Raw genomic sequence first — 16,716 nt, forward strand, 5'->3', positions numbered from 1 at the left:
CGGCCGCATGGGAGGTTGTGACAAAGAAATGCATGAATGGAATCTGGAAAAACTGTGTCCAGCGTTTTATTAATACTATTGATGAATTTGATAGTGAACATAAACTTGAAATGGTTACGGAAAATATTGTAACACTGGAAAATGGACTTTCTTTAGAGATTGAAGTGGAAGATGTTGAGGAGCTGCTAGAGCAAGAATCCGGAGAACTTACGAATGAAGAACTTATCGCTTTGGAAGAAGAAAGAATGGCTGAAAAAGAAAGGATGGAAGATGAGAAAAGAAAGGATGGATGAAGAACCAGAAAGAAAATTCACCACTAGAGGGTTATCTGAAGGTTTTTCTCTACTAAATAAACTTCTTACACATTTTGAGGAAATGGATCCAAACATCGAACGATTTGCAGAGATTGAACGAATGGTACAAGATGCTTTTTGGCCATACCGTGAAATTTACGAGCAGAAAAGGAAACAAGCAATTCAGACAAAAATCAACGTGTTTATGAGAAAAACAACTCCCACTACATCAAGTGGGAGTGGTCAGTAAAATATTTCTTATCTATTTTCTACATATGTTTTGTTTAGTTCTTTAAGATAAAATATTTTTTAGGTTTTATACAGTATTTGATATCTTTTTCATAATATTTTTTATTTTTGTAAATAGTAAACCAATTGTGCTGTATACAGTGTTTGATTTACCTAAATTGGTCCGACTTACATCCAGATTGCTTTACGACCGGTCAGTCGAAACCTAACATGGTCATAAGTTGACAACTACCTGTATAAGGCAATGGTCAGGCCACACCTTGAGTACTGTATACAGGTCTGGAGGCCTCATTTTAGGAATAATGTTGAGCTACTAGAATAAATACAGAGAAGGGCAACAAGATTAGGTGGAACAAAGGGTTGCTGTTACCAAGATAGGCTTAAAAGTTCTGCAAATTGCAGCTTTTGGAGACCAGGCACCTGTGAGGTGATCTGATTGAGGTGTATAAGGCCTAGAATGGTTTGAGCAAGCTCAATGATGATAGGATGCTTCCTCTTGCTCAAATTCTGCACCTGACGGGGCATAAATTCAAATTGAGGAAAGACAGTTGTAGAATAGATGTGCAGAAATTTTCCTTTACACAGTGGGTGGTTGATTGTTGGAACAAACTTGCATCTGTCATTGTGGAAGTTGACAGCTGAAATAAACTCAAGGCTAAACTAAATGAACTTTTGAAATGAATGGATGGGTGAAATGGGCAGGTGTTTTTTTTTTTTTACTGATGATATATAAGCTTGCTTTCTTGCATCATATGCCTCTACTAATGCTAAAACAAGTTAGATAATGTTTACCTTCATTTTTTTTTTTTGGGTGCATTTAATTACAAAATAATGTAACTCAGGTTAAAAAAACTCTTCTACTATATTTGTAGAATGTTTGCTAAAACTTTGATGGTTAGTTGTGAAAAAGGCAGTACTTTTCAGAGTTAAGTGCACAGGAAAATGGATTAAACAATCATGAAATGAAATCTGCTTGTCTCTAAGCATATTCTAATTCTTTAAATTCTAAAAAGGACCAGTCTGTCCCTCAAAGGGGATATTGTGTATTGTGTGGTTTGAATTTGCAGTGAAAAAGAAAAAACAATTTAATGATATTGTGAAGCAATGTGTCTCAACTTGTGGGCCCATGACTCATAGGTTATGCAGAGTGGAAAAATCTGGTGGGCTGCAAAATTTGAAAGCACAAAGATCACATTAAAAATAAAAAAGTAATAGTATATTAATACTTTTTTGTAATTAATATTTATAATTTGGATATGAAAAATTGAGAATTTTTATTTGTCAGTGGGCTTCATTATGGGGGGGGGGGGAGTGAAATGAGAAACTGTTGGTAAAGTATTTATTTTTAAATTCCAATTAAAAGTGCATCTGTTCAAAATTTATAGCTGTTTTGTGTGTATTGGGGGAAGGGGGGAATGGAATTGAAAATGAGTGTTAACCTTTCAGGAAGCAGCAAAAATTGTGCTAGAAATTTGGAGTTAATCTAACTTTCTCTTCTCAAAGTAATACCTAATATTAAAATATGCTGGCATTTATGTAAAGATTAGTTTAGGGGAGGGTTCACTATGAAATTTGACCCTAGGTCTTAAATCGTTCAGAGACCAAACCTTTATCTAGCAATGCCCGAACATCTGAAACACTGGTTTTCTATTTGTCTGATTTTTAATGAAATGCTGACAAATCTTTCTTAAAGAGCAAAAATCTAAATTTTCATAAATACATTCACCAGAAGTGGTTACATGCAGAATAGACAGTGGATATTATAATGACAATACTTTATATATCTGCAAATCTTAGTTTAAATTTAGGAAGAAAATGTGATGACTTTTCGATATTTGAACAAAAAGATCTAGAATAAATATTCATATCCTTGTTATAAAATGTTTAATACATCCTCATTTTATGATGAGGAATCTCATCATAAAATGAGATTCCTCATAAAATTTCCCCATATATTTATTTTAAAACAACTATAAAACAATAGTTACCTAAAGTGGATCCTCCTTGACTAGGGACACAGGTGAAACCTTGTGTGCGAGGAAAGTAATAAACGGTGACACCATTAAAACAAACATTTTTTTTCTTCTTCTTCTTGTGGGGAGGTTCTTCTGATTCAGAATTATCAGTGCTAGCTTGGCTATACCCTGATGTAGTGGGAGCTTCAGAGCTTCCCTCTGACTTGATACTGCTACTATTGCTTGTATCATCTATTTCAACTACTTCTGATAATTGTGAGAATTTACTTCCTTCATTTCCACCTTCCAAGCATCCTCTACTTATTAATCTGTCTTCTGCATCACTGGAGATGCATTCTTCAAACTGGCGTTTTGGCATGAGGAATAATGAGATTTAACCTAAAAGGGAAAAAATAAGATTTTTATAGAAATATCATGAAAAGTTAAGTGGTGAATTAAGACTTTTTTTTTTATATATGTATTTCCTTCTTTTAAAAGTTAAATAATTGTACATAACATTGTAAAATGAAAAGCAATGGAAATTATTGAGAAAATAAGCACTTCATAAAATGTAATGTCTTTAATTTCTTAAGGGATTACAGATTATTCTCATGTTTTATGGTACCTCCTGCAGTTAAGTATAATTAATTTATCATAATTGCCTGTTCTAGTCTTTAGTCACTGAAGAATTGGTAGAGGTGGTATCATGAGAATAATCTGTAATCTGCGAAGCAGTGGAAGCCAGTGCTGACTTAAACTGAGGAAATAACTGGAGTCCTCTTGTGATTCAAAAAATTTTCAATGAGAAATTGTCAGAATTGAGACCAAAAAAAGAAGCAAACTTAGAGTGGAGCAGCACACAACAGAAACTGCTATGCTGATGCTCCCATTATTACAAATGTATTAAAGTGTACATTCTTTACTGGCTCCATGTTTATTGGTAAAGCTGAGAATAGCACATTTTAGTGAAACAGTTGTCAAGCTAAGGATCAATGAGTGAAATACAAAATGATTTGCTTAATCTAAAATTACAACATGGGCAATTAAAAAGATTGTGGCCAATGTAGAAGGTGAAATATATCATTTTTTTATTTAAACAATGACAGAAAAATAAGAAGCAACAGACGTGGCATGACCTTGAGTGTGGTATGATTATTAAATGATATTATATAGGAACATAGTAATAGCATTCAGTGTAAAGTTCATGTTAATATGTTGAACAAAATGAGTTCATCGTTAACTTTAATTAATGATGTATTATGACAGAATAAAAGTTAAGATGTCATTCTTAGAGAATTGATATGTAAAAAGTTACTAACTGCTATCTGAAAAGCATTGCACATTTACATTTTTATATATAAGAGCAAGTTGCATATTTGTTCACTAACTCCTCTCATGCTGTTTGACCAGTCTCCACTAAACCTGGTAACTCAAGGCCAAATGTTTTACACATTTTCACCTGCTAAGTGTAAACATTTATATAAAGATGGCTATATTATTTCTTAGACTACATAGCATGGTAATTAGAGAAAAATTAGCGTATGGGAGAAACCCAGGTAGAAAACAAATAACCATGCTAATATTTATATAAAAGGTAAACAAAAATTGCAAACTTCTCAAATATGTCAAAAGTGATACTAAATGTTTTCAGGATAAAATTTTTATTTTGAAATTTATATTGGCCACCTTTATATCAATGCAAGTGAGAATCTGTAAAAATATTAAATGTTTGTCCCATATTAAAATATGCATCTTTAATATGTTAACTATATAAAACTGCTTAAAGCTACTAGAATATATTTAAAAAATGAAGTAACTGTTTCAAATTAGGGTGGAATTTCATAATTATTTAATGGTTATCCAATAAAAATACCAGTTTTCATAATCTTATTAAAAGTGATTACATAATTTAATTAAAACTTTGCCAAAATGTGCTAGTGCCTGCCTTGCTTTTATATATATGCATTTAGTCTTTTTAGCATGATGCAGAACATTATTGGCAAACATGTCCTTCTACAAAGGACATGTTCACCAATAATACAATTGCAATCCTCAATGTTTTGTTTCAGTTCACCTAGAGTATATAGGTTGTTTGCCATAAGCTTTATTCTTGCTTATATCCCATAAATAAAATGCTAGAAAAATCAATATTACCTACTGAATTAATAAATACTATACTTTTCCTCAAATACCATAGCTGATACAGTGAAACTGCTTTCTGCCACCTATCTAAAAATTTCACACCATATCTTTTATAAGCTTTGTTGCCATAGTTAGGTCAACAAACAGCAAATAGTAGAAGGAAAGGCCATCCCTTGGCACACCCCATTGGCAATAGGGCGTACAATATTGCCCCTGTACAACGATGTGTAATAAACAATCTGATCTGATCAAAAGATAGCAAAAAACAGGAAATGTAATTTATATATTAAAGAAAAGTGTTCCATTAAGATATACATTTAGCGGGATATCTTTTATGTTAAAAAAAAAAAAAAAAAAAAAAAAATGAACTTTGACATAAGTTTAACTGTGCTTTTCAATTGGTTAATGATAATGTATGTTAGATGGCCATCTAATAACTTTTTTTTTGCTTTTTTCTTTTAAATACACATTTGGTATGTTTTAGAATGAAGCAATGGGATTCATTTAATCAATTCATTCAGTTAATTTTTTGATGTAAACAACATTGTATTGATTTAATCCATATATATATATATATATATATATATATATATATATATATATATATATTTTTTTTTTTTTTTTTCCCATTAATATTTCACTGTACATGTTTCGAGGTTTATCTCTGGTATGCAAGAGTAATAAAGATGTGATTATGTTATGTTGGATTGTTCTCTAATAGATCTATGCCATTTTTATGCACATAAATATATTTGTAAATCTAGCCTCCCAGTTTTGTCAATTGAAGATTTAAAAACTTTGCACCCTTATGTACTTAATTTTATAAAAATTAAGTACATAAGTTAAAAAAAAAAAAAATTATTTATTATTTCCATTAAACATTACATCAAATTCTAAATTTTGTGCTTATTAATAAAAATATTAATTACTTCGGCCCTGCTGAGGTATTCAATACAGTAATGGAAACCAAAGATAAGGAGGTAAATAATACAGAAGTGAATTTAACTACTTCATCAATCCCTTTAAGTTGGATATGAGGGTATATATAACCATCAAATCGCTTGTGCCATTTAACTTGCATTGAGATAAATCCATTACTCAGTTCTGTCCCTTATAAACTGTTTCTGGACTATGTTCTCATTATTGATACAGATATACTTGTTAATATTTTTGAAAATTAGCTATAATTCTTTTAAGTTTTTTTTTGACAATATTTTAATGGGTACCTTTGGTTTTGTGTGATGCAAGTTTTTATGAAAATTATATTCATAGTTTAATAACTATATTCATTTTTTATGATAATTATATTCGTAGTTTATTTCAGCTTCAAATGGGTTCTCTATTGAGAAAAGTATTGTATATAATTTAAGTACGTAGGGAAAAAAGCATGTGATTTTTTTACAACTAGTATAAAGGGGGGGGGACTGGTTCTTCATATCAGAAAGTAATTTTATGTAAACAGTTTTTATAGAAAGAGAAAAACCCAGAAGTACTATATTTTTAACTTTGCTAAGAAATTCATCTTCTCTCATTAAAGAGCATCTTGTTTTTGTTGAAATTTAAAAAAAAAAAAAAAGTAACAAGAAAAAGGATACTGATGGACATGATTTACAGCAAATAACTCCTAAAGAACTGGTACAGGGATAGGATTACTAACCTATCACATTGGCATGGAGTCCCTGAATCTCACAAGACACTCTCATATAATCATTCCAGTAAGGAATTGCACAAAAGCTGCCATAAAATTAGACAGGTATGCCAATGTTTCAATTTCAAGGGGTAAAACTTTCCATATACTTTAATCTCCCCACTTGTGAGCACCCAATTTTACAAATAATGAGTAGTTTTCTTGCAGACCCTCCTGTTCCATTTCAAGAAATCACCAACAACCATCCACAAGCATCTCTAGAAGAATGCTGACCTCTGGACTATTGGTGTTCACTGTTACATTATTTCATAATTCACTTATTACTCCAATAGCACTAGCCAACACTATTTTTACTCCCAAGAACTTAAATACTGTTTTTAACCAATTTTTATGCTTAGATTTCAAAAATCACCATGACAATTTTACATCATGTCACAGTTATTAAATATAGAGGGCGTTACACTTTACCAAAATATACCAAAAAATTTCGTATAATCTAGCCAATAACGTATGACATGCTGATTTATTATAAGCTAATTCTCTTAAATTTAGCAATCAATTCTGGCCTTGTGTTTTCTTGCGATTAAACACAATCAGACTTCTACCTATGGTTCTTGGGTTCAAATACCAATGCAACAATTTACAATTTGAAGAGAGCACATTTAGCATTTTTGGTAAGGATTTCTGTAGGCTGTGCCAAGGTTTCCAAGTATTAACTGATTGTGACATGTTCTCAGGGTTGTAAATCTATCCTCCAAACATTTTTTTATACTTGTATTACAAACTTGAATTATATGTATATATCCCTTTATTTTAACATTAAATGTTGGTACATCTTTTGATGTAGACATAAGTTTTTTTTAATGGTGATTTTCAGAATCGGCGCATTTATTTCCTTCAGAATCGCATATTTTCATTGTGTGGAGGTATGCAAATATAATCACAGGTGACTCAAAGCAGTACATCATCCAATTAACTTTTTACTCAAACAAAAAATAAAATACTGCACATAAATTAACTTATCTCATCCTGAATTAGTTAGTATTAGCATCAAAATGACATGATTGTAAGGAAATGGGGGGGGAAACCTATATTATTCCCATTGTCAAAAAAGTGCTCACCTAATTCCTTCCTTGAACTTTGGCCAGTTCTTCTTTGCAACCCTTGCAAGTAGCTTATTTCAATGTTCCAAAACATGATGCCCAAAGTTTATAGATATGCCCTGTGGTTCTTGTCTTACTCACTAGTTAGAATATTCCTTCTTCATTCATTTTATTAAACTCCCCCCCCTCTTCAGGGTCATATATACTTCAGATTTCCCACCAAGGTTCTAGCTTGCTAAGCTCTGCAGGCCACAGCTTCAAAGCCATTCCTCACTGGGATAATGCTTAGCATTCTTCATCAATCTAGTTGCAAATGTTGTTTCCTATCATATTATAGAGAAGGATGACTTTCTCTCCCACATAAAATTCCAATAAATCATAGAACACACTGTGCCTATCTTTCCACCTATTTACACCATTTGTTGAACTTCATCTCTTTCTTGTTCTTAGCATCATGTAATCCTCCCCCCCCCCCCAAATCTATAAACTGCTCCTGAGTTTTCATTCCCCAAGTGCAATACCTTACATTTGATAGAATATGCCATTTTTCAGACTTGACTTGCAGTTTGTTCTGTTGAAGCAGTATAACCTAGTTCTAATTGTTAGCCGCCCTCTAAACTGACGACTTCTCCTATATTCCCTCATCAATATAATTTAGAAATATAAGAAACAAGAAATATCCAAGCACTGATCCCTGAGGGACCCCACTTGCTACCCAATCCACTCTGAAAAAATCCATTTATGACAATTTTTCATCAATGGATTAAGGATTCCTTCAACTAATCCTTAATCCACTGATGGATCTTCCCTGTTATCCCAACCTGCTATAGTTTTACAATCTCATGAGGAACTGTATCAAAGCCTTAATAAAATCCAGATATAATTCAAATACATAAAGTTGTTGCATACAGATGCTTTATAACCCTGTCATAGTAATTTGGCACTTTTGTTAAGCAAGATCTCTTCTATACAAAACCTTGCTGAGGCCCATTTAAGATATCATTCTTATCAATATGGTCCTATATTGCATATTTTAATTAGATTCCTAATTTTCCATTATGGCATGTCTACTATGGACATAATGGAGGATTATGGAATAGTCACTTGTCACTCATTTGGATAGGTCTTGGTGTGAATCCTGGCAATGAGTGGAGGAATTTCTAAAGGTCTCTTCAATTAGTGCTGTAGTTTGCTAATCTCAAGCAGAGGAAGTAGGCCTCATCCCCAAGTTATTCTGAAGGAAAAGTTTTCCAGGCTGCACAACATGCAAATTGGCCCATGAACATATATGTACAGACAACACACAATGGAGCAATATGATCTCAGTTGTTGATACTAAAGAAGTAATTGGCCATTACTTCTTTAGCTCCCCCTTTTATAGATTTGGGGAGGAGCTAATAACCTTTTTTGATGCTACTAAATCTTGGAAGCAATAATTGAATCCTAACAATTCTGCAGAGAAATTGATTTATTTTCTCAATTTGGTATGATTAAAACAGTACTCTACAAGGTAGCCTATATATAAAACCAAATGTTATTACTTACAATCAAGGGCTTGGATCATAAAACTTAAATCAAATGATATGCAAATATAATTAATCACAAATATAATGCATCTGTAAGCATGCTCCAGTTCTAAAGAAATCTCAATTTTGTAGCATTGTATCTTTTTAATACAGACAGAACTAGCCACCCTTGATTTCTCCGAACTTAGTTTGGATTCCTAACTTGTAATTATGATCTGTGTAGTACTGGGACTATGATCCTCCAGAAACATCTTTTAGTACAGTAGGCTTCACCACATTTCTTGGTTGGCATGGTGTCTTAATGGAAAACTGCTGGCCATTTGGATCCCCATGGGGAACAACTAGTTTTTTCCCCAACCCCCCTCCCTCCCAGCATTTTGGTTTCCAAGCTACCTCAACTCCAAGGACATTTCCATAACCCCCCCCACCAGCATCCCAATTTTTATAATCTTAACCTTACAATCTCCAGCTTACCCAGAATTTTATGGCCAATAAAAAATCAGCAAGCACTTCAGTTTTAGATGTGCTGTTGAACCAGGCCAACTTCAATTGGTTTTAGTTTATTTTCATTTTATTGACTTTACTGTCAATTATTGGCAGTATATTCCTTCTTCATTCATTTTATTAATGTATTATTATGATAATTCCTAATCATAATAAGACACTGATTGACAATTAAGTCTATGTTATTATGACCAGGAACTATCAAAACTCTGCATATCTCTTTCTGAGGCTTCTAAGGTGGTGGTAACCTGAGAGCATTAATGTGGTAGGTACTATGCTGTGTCATAACACTGCTTTTTTGAAGCTGAGTACAGCAAAAGCCTATATTCCCATCAAAGAACTTGGCTGTATCACAGCTGCTATATTCGACTAAGTGCACTGTTTCTGTCAATACATAAATGATTTGTCTAAATTCAAACATTTGTGCTTTCAGATGGATAACAGCAGATTTAAGTTCAAAGCTAGTCCAAACTTCTGCAGCTATTGTCTGTAGCACTACTTTTCTGCATCTGTGGTTTGCAGATATTTATTTCACCTAGCAAAACCCAGATGTTTGTTAATTTTCAATTGCAAAGTAAGAAAATGCATCTTTAATAATCAATATCTTACAAAATGAGAAACTGTAAGAATTGACTGACAATAAAGTATGTTATTATGATCAGGATAATTCCCACTGCAACAGAATGAGTTATTCTCAACTTTTAAATCATTTTAAAAGTTATGTGAGAGAACACAACTGCAAATGAAGCAACTTATCAAACTGTTTCTGTAGAACTTAACTGAGGTAAACAACTTTCTAATAGTCTTTATAATTAAGACTACAATAACTGTAATGATGGACTTAATTTATCTTCACCCGTTGGAGTTTTGTCCAATGATTATTTTAAAAGTAATATTTAGAATGCAGTGTTGAAAACAATCAATTGGCAACTTTATTGATTTTTCTCCATTAATTCATAGATATGATTCAACTGTCTATAAAAAATAATTTTATAGATCGCATGGCTTTTTCTACAGGGGGGGAGCATCTATAAATCTATAGATCAACTTACAAACTGATCATGCAATATCAATCACTTTCTTTTTTTTTTTTTTATTATAATACAGTTAAAGTGCATAAAGCCAGAAATCTCTTTATACATAAACAAGAATTTAATTATATGCCCATTTCCAAAAAAATGGGAAAAGAAATCTGTCAAGATAACTTGCAATAATTTAATTTTTGACCTTGTAAATAATTTTAGGTGCATTACTTAAAATAAAAACTGCAAGCATAAAAATTAACTGGGTTCATTCATATAATCTAGGTAATACCTAATTTTAGTTAACAAAGTAAAACAAGAAGTCCAACTAACCTCTGATGCTCTAAAAAGACTAATGCTTACACCATTAATACTTCTGCACTAGAGTATAGTGAAAACAGTACCCGAAATCACACTACAACTCAAAACATGCCTCTACTATCCCAACAGGTCAACACACCTGACGGACCAGTCCTGCACCCTGGCCACTCACTGTTGCATCAATGTAGACCAGTACTTTTTTCCTGGCTCCAATAGATGGTACAATGTAAACCTGCGTAGGCTGTGTCTAGCAACAACTATTGATCCCCCATGCTTGCTACTAGCTGAGGTTCTCTAAACAACAAAAATCAATAGGCTGAGTCTACTCTGTGTGGAGGGATGACGCATGAGTTCAGCTACACCACACTGCCTATTAGCCTAGCAACTTTAATATAACAGTAGCTGTGCCTAAACCATTGAGCTCTATCTAGCTGAAAAACAGTTCACCTTTAGCTAAAGTAGGAGTGTTTTCTAAAATTTAAGACAGCAGTAAAATTTAAACTATGTGAAGCACTTGTGAAAAATTTTTCACAAGCACTTTATTTTTCAATGAAATAAAAAATTATACAAGGTCTTAAGTGATTTCTTATGCCACATACCTTAGAATTTTCAAATACTGTTTGAAGAATGTTATAAATGCTGAATCAGACTAAATATTGAGACATACTTCACTTTACTTAAAATGAAAATGTGTATTGCATTATGTATTGATTAAAGTGATTTTGTAAGCTTAGGAATGAATGGGAATGTTACAAACAGTAAATTTACCCTTGAATAAAAATTAAGGCATTATTATAGGCACCTGTTTATACCCCAGTCTGATACCCATTGAGGATTAGAGGTATATTAAAGGAAAATTAGAAAATATTTCTGGTTGAAATCAAGTTATGTACATAGAATGATTAGAAAGGTGAACTAGAAAAAAAATCTAGCAATTTCCAAAAGGATGAAAGATGACACATTCAAATATGTATTTTTATATTTTTTTTAGAAAAGCAGCAATCTGAAGAATGTTGCAAAGCTGTTGAAATGGTTTTTAGATCTGCATTCTTATTAATACATATTTCTTAACTTTATTAATAAACATTTTTCATTAGGCTCAGAACAGGATCACTGAAAACTTCATGCTGATCTAAATTATATTAAATTTGTATCAAAATTCTAACTTCTTAACTGATTACACTACATGAAAAGATAAAAAAAAAAAAAAAAAAAAAAAACAGAAATTAGTTAGCAATTTGAAATATGCTACCTACCCAACATTGTTTCAAAAAAAAAAAAAAAATTCACTTATCTTAGAAATGATGTTGGGTAATAGTCTGACTTATACCACACTCTGGTGCATTGCAATTATAGTTAAAAACTAAAATCAATGATAACACTTAAATTATTCTTGAATATCAATAATTTAGAACAAATAGTTCAATAATGATGCTTTCCTGTAACAAAGTATAAAATTCATATGATAATACAGTATTTGGAGAACTGAATTATTATATGGACTTTTAGTATGTGCCAGTCTATAAACATCAAAAAACCAGCATATCTCTAGTACAAGCACTAATAATTAATATTCATATTTTTCCCATTTAATTTTAAATTAAGTTTAAAACTAAAGGGAAGCTTAGACTGAACATTTATATCATGTATAAAGAAGGAACTTGTCTGTTTTGTCCATTTGCTCCTTTATACATTGACCCCACAAGATTCAGTGCAGTCAATATTTACATTTCCTCCTCTCATCTAGGGAAAGCTCGAGGGCTGTCTGGATCAAGATATTTTATCTCTGAGAGTACTTCCCATTGCTGGATCACTACAGTAGGTAACAAATTAACCTTTCAGTGATACAGATAAAAGAAAGAGAAAAAAAAAAAAAAAAAAAGCCAGGTCAACCAGTTTTGCAATACCTAAGATTGGCACCTTACTGGAAACCACAAGAATGAAATTTCCTACATAGTTATGCATAAACTATTGAATTAAAACATTTTTTTTTTTGGCTCAGACACAAATTTGAACATTAACCATTTTACACTGTAATACTAATCAAATATAAGAGTATGTGTGATGTTAAGCTTGGAGACAATATTTCTGTAACTTAAATCAAGAAAACACCTAGATAGGAGCTGCATAAGTTTGAAACATTAGTATTAGAGGAGGCATATGATGCAAGAATGATATCCAGCTTAGGACCCTGGGTGTGCCAAGCCCATACTCACCAGCTGTGAGCCCCTGGGGTTATTTGCACAGCTCCAGTCCATGGGGATCTCCTCTGAGTCCAAGGATGCTCTCATAATTATGGCTAAGGGTTTGCTTACTTCCTTTGCTGACTCCTTTAATGTAACCAAATAGGTCCCATCCACCCCAGGTGCCTTTCTTATGTTTAACTTTGACAATTTCTCCTCCACTTTGCTCTCAGTTATTACAAATCATAGCTCCCTGCCAGAGTTTCATAAACTTCTGGCGTTCCCCTCCCCAAAAAACTATTTGTGTGAATGCGGATGCAAAATACTCATTCAAACCATACTAATGTAATAAGAACTGAATCGTGTAATTCTACAAATAACAGAAAACTGCTTAAATTACTGCATACCATATAATCATTTCTTCCTCTCCACCCTTAATAAAATGAACAAAATAAAAAGGCACCTCCGTAGCCAGGTGGGAAGGAGCAGCAGTGCGTCAACACGCTTCTTGATTAGACCGGTGTTAGAGTCCGTCACCACCAAATACGGAGGATGCGGAAAGGTCAGGGAATGACCACCGCATATCCCGGAGCAATATGGCCTTAGTTGCTAATGCTCCTAAAAACCAAAAAACAACAACAAAATAAAAACTGCACTAATAACATTAGTCCATGAAGAGCGGTGTCCATTGATTACCACTGTCTTTTCCCACTCAACCACACTAATTGAAGCCCTGTAAAATCATCAGTTTGTTAGAATAATCAAAACAGTTAACTTCTTCACTATCTATATCTTTTGTGCTTCAAAATTATAAAAGAGATAATGCCATTTTCATTTATCAAAAAAAAAAATATATATATATATATACACACACTGTTGCATATGGAAGACTGCTGAACAAATTGGAGCAGTGGCATTGGAGACAAATTAATGCTATAAATAAAGGGATGGTTGAGTGGGAGAAGACAGAGTGGTAATCAATGGACACTGCTCTTCGTGGATTAATGTTATTAGTGGAGTCCCCCAGGGTTCAGTGTTTTCTGTATTCATCAATGATATTGATGATGGTATATCAGGCTTAATATCCAAGTTTGCAGACTATATGAAGGTCAGCAGGGTTGTTAATGACAGGATCTAGAAAAGTTGAGCAGATGGGCTGAGAGGTGGAAACTGAAGTTTAACATTGACAAATGTAAAGTACTGCATATGGGAAGCAGTAACCCCCAGAGTAACGTATTAACTGTGTAGTACGACAGTGGCAGAGAGTGAAAAGGACCTGGGGGTAATTGTGCAGGCAGATATGAAGTTTTATGAGCAGTGCAGACAGTCTGCAAGAGTAGCTCATGGTGTCTTGTCAATGATATACAGGAATTTTTCTACCAGGGATAAGGTGATTATCCCCTTGTATAAAGAAATGGTCAGGCCACACCTTGAGTACTGTATACAGGTCTGGAGGCCTCATTTTAAGGAGGATGTAGAGCTGTTGGAACGAGTACAGAGAAGGGCAACAAAATTAGTGAATGGAACAAAGGCTTGCTCTTACGAAGAAAGGCTTAAGTTTTGCAAGGTGTCTGGAGACTAGGCATCTGCAAGGTGATCTGATTGAGGTGTATGAATCCTTGAATGGTTTGAGTATGCTTAATGCTGATGGGATTCTCATCTGAGAGGGCATAAATTCATCCTCAGGAAAGACAGTTGTAGGATGGATGTGCAGAAGTTTGCCAAGGGCGGTTGATTGCTGGAACAAACTTCCATCTGTCGTTGAAGTTGATAGCTTAAACAGATTCAAGGCAGAAGTAGACAAACATCTGGAGTGAGTGGATGAGTAAAATAAGGTTTTTTTTTTTTTTTTTTTTTTTGACTGATGCTATATAAGCTAGCTTTCTTGCATCATATGCTAATGGAAGACTACCATATGAAGTCCGGAGAATTTTTTGTATTTCCATATTTTTGTAGACAATTTGAATTTCATAGTTTAACGTACATTGACAAACTGTCTTCTTGGGTTACCCTGATTGTGTTACTTTTGAACGTGACATCTGCATCTCTATGGCTGTTAGTCCAAACCTGTCCTTTTAAAGCCTTGGAAAAAGAAGAGATAGAGAGAGAAAGCAACATCTGAAATGTTAGGAGCTGCTTGCTGTAAAAACAGCTGTGTTAATGTTTTTGGCTTTGTATACGAGATTAATATTGGTATTAATCAGGCTAAAAGAAGCAAGAAAGCAAACTTTTGTCTTGGAAAAAAAAAATAATAAAAAACCGGGAGTTATCAGAATTTTCCCATTTTTAGCTATCCACTCTACCTTCAACTTTGTCAGAGTGTGATCAACACTCTGCCTGATGGTGAACTCTACAAGTTCAATTCTTTTGTTGCTTTCCAAAATTTTATATTTGTGTTCTCATTCTAATTCCAGCTTCCAATGGAAATATGTCTGTCTGTCTCTCTCATTCATTCTACTTATTCTTTTTAAGGGCCTTGAATACTATCAGATCAAGCCTTACCAGACACCAACTTTGAGATTAAGGCAGTGGGTTGACCTACTGATCACTGTGGGTGAAAGTGGCAACTTTCACCCACACAATTTTTTTGCATCCAAAGTGATTCCCCTGTTTAAACCTATGGGGAACCATCCCTTTGACCAAGGGTTAAAACTGATTATTTAAGTCTGGATATGATTTCAGTGGTTTCAGCAGGATATGATTTCAGCCTGCTCATGAGAAAGAGAGAGGAGTATATAGGAATAGTAAATAATATACAGTTGTAACAGCTAAGTTTTAACACTTAATAAAACTAGAGGTTCATGTAAGTGTTCTATAAAGCTCTACTCTTTAGTAACTGATAAGGACATAGGTAACTACATTTACTTTTCATTTTTATTAATCACAGAAAAAGAAAAAAAAAATTTAATATTTAAGAAAAAATTGAATGTATCTGAAACAATGCACTGCATATATTTAACTTGTTTTCTAGTACCCTCAGTTTTCAAGATATTTCATATTTTAGTTTTCATGTACTTAGATCTTGGCCAATTCATCCATATTAGTTGGGCTGCTGATTGAAGTTCTGAAGTCAGGAGTTTTCTAGATCTTGTTGCAGTCACAAGTTTGACAGTTTGTACACTATTCCACCTGATCTGCTCCCTGCATATCAGACAGACATATATACAGACAACCCCCTTATAACACAGTACTTCTACAACACGGTTTCGCTCTAATGTGAATGATAAATTGCAGCAAACCTTGCATAACATGGCATTTTTGAGCATTTGTATGAGGAAAACCCAGCATTATGTTAGATGTCATCAATATTTCCATTCTTTTTTGTGAATTCCCGCTGCCGACTCGATAGTAGTCATGCAAAAAAATATATATATATATAATAATTAAAAAAATAAGAAATCACCGTATTAGGTTCTGCTCTTGAACTTGTGGAAAAATCTAGATTTCAAAGTTTTATTACTATTGGATAAATGTGCCAGGCCATATAAAAGATTGATGTCGTCCAAACATTGAAGTAATGTTCCTACCACCTAATACAACTTCCTTTCCTTAATTCACCATTAGATCACGGCATTATATCTACTTTTAAAACTTGTTACATCAGATAATCATTACAATGGGTTTTGGAAAAAGTTTATTACGAATCTATTGAAGTGATGGAGGCAAGGAAACATTTTTCAATTGTGTACTGTATCAGAATCATAGCTTTATCACTCTAAGGAGTAAAACAGTAAACATTAAATACATGTTGGAAAAATCTATGGCCAGAG

The 16,716-nt window shown here is 33.2% G+C and overlaps 1 protein-coding gene across 3 annotated transcripts in view; it reads right to left on the reverse strand.

Annotated features, from left to right (window-relative positions):
- Positions 1–16,716, reverse strand: part of Axud1 (AXIN1 up-regulated 1) — a 62,139-nt gene that overhangs the window by 31,049 nt on the left and 14,374 nt on the right. For 2 of the 3 annotated variants that reach the window (XM_090387953.1, XM_090387955.1), the window contains exon 2: positions 2,531–2,896. In XM_090387953.1, coding sequence (XP_090244079.1) covers positions 2,531–2,876 — 346 coding nt within the window. In that variant the 5' untranslated portion in view covers positions 2,877–2,896. Of the gene's footprint in view, positions 1–2,530; positions 2,897–10,775; positions 11,023–16,716 lie in introns of those variants that run through there. The other variant, XM_090387954.1, reaches the window with a different exon arrangement.

The sequence above is a fragment of the Mastigoproctus giganteus genome, chromosome 13 (genome assembly GCF_048544385.1).
Source record: "Mastigoproctus giganteus isolate SK-2022 chromosome 13, ASM4854438v1, whole genome shotgun sequence".
Lineage (NCBI taxonomy): Eukaryota > Metazoa > Arthropoda > Arachnida > Uropygi > Thelyphonidae > Mastigoproctus > Mastigoproctus giganteus.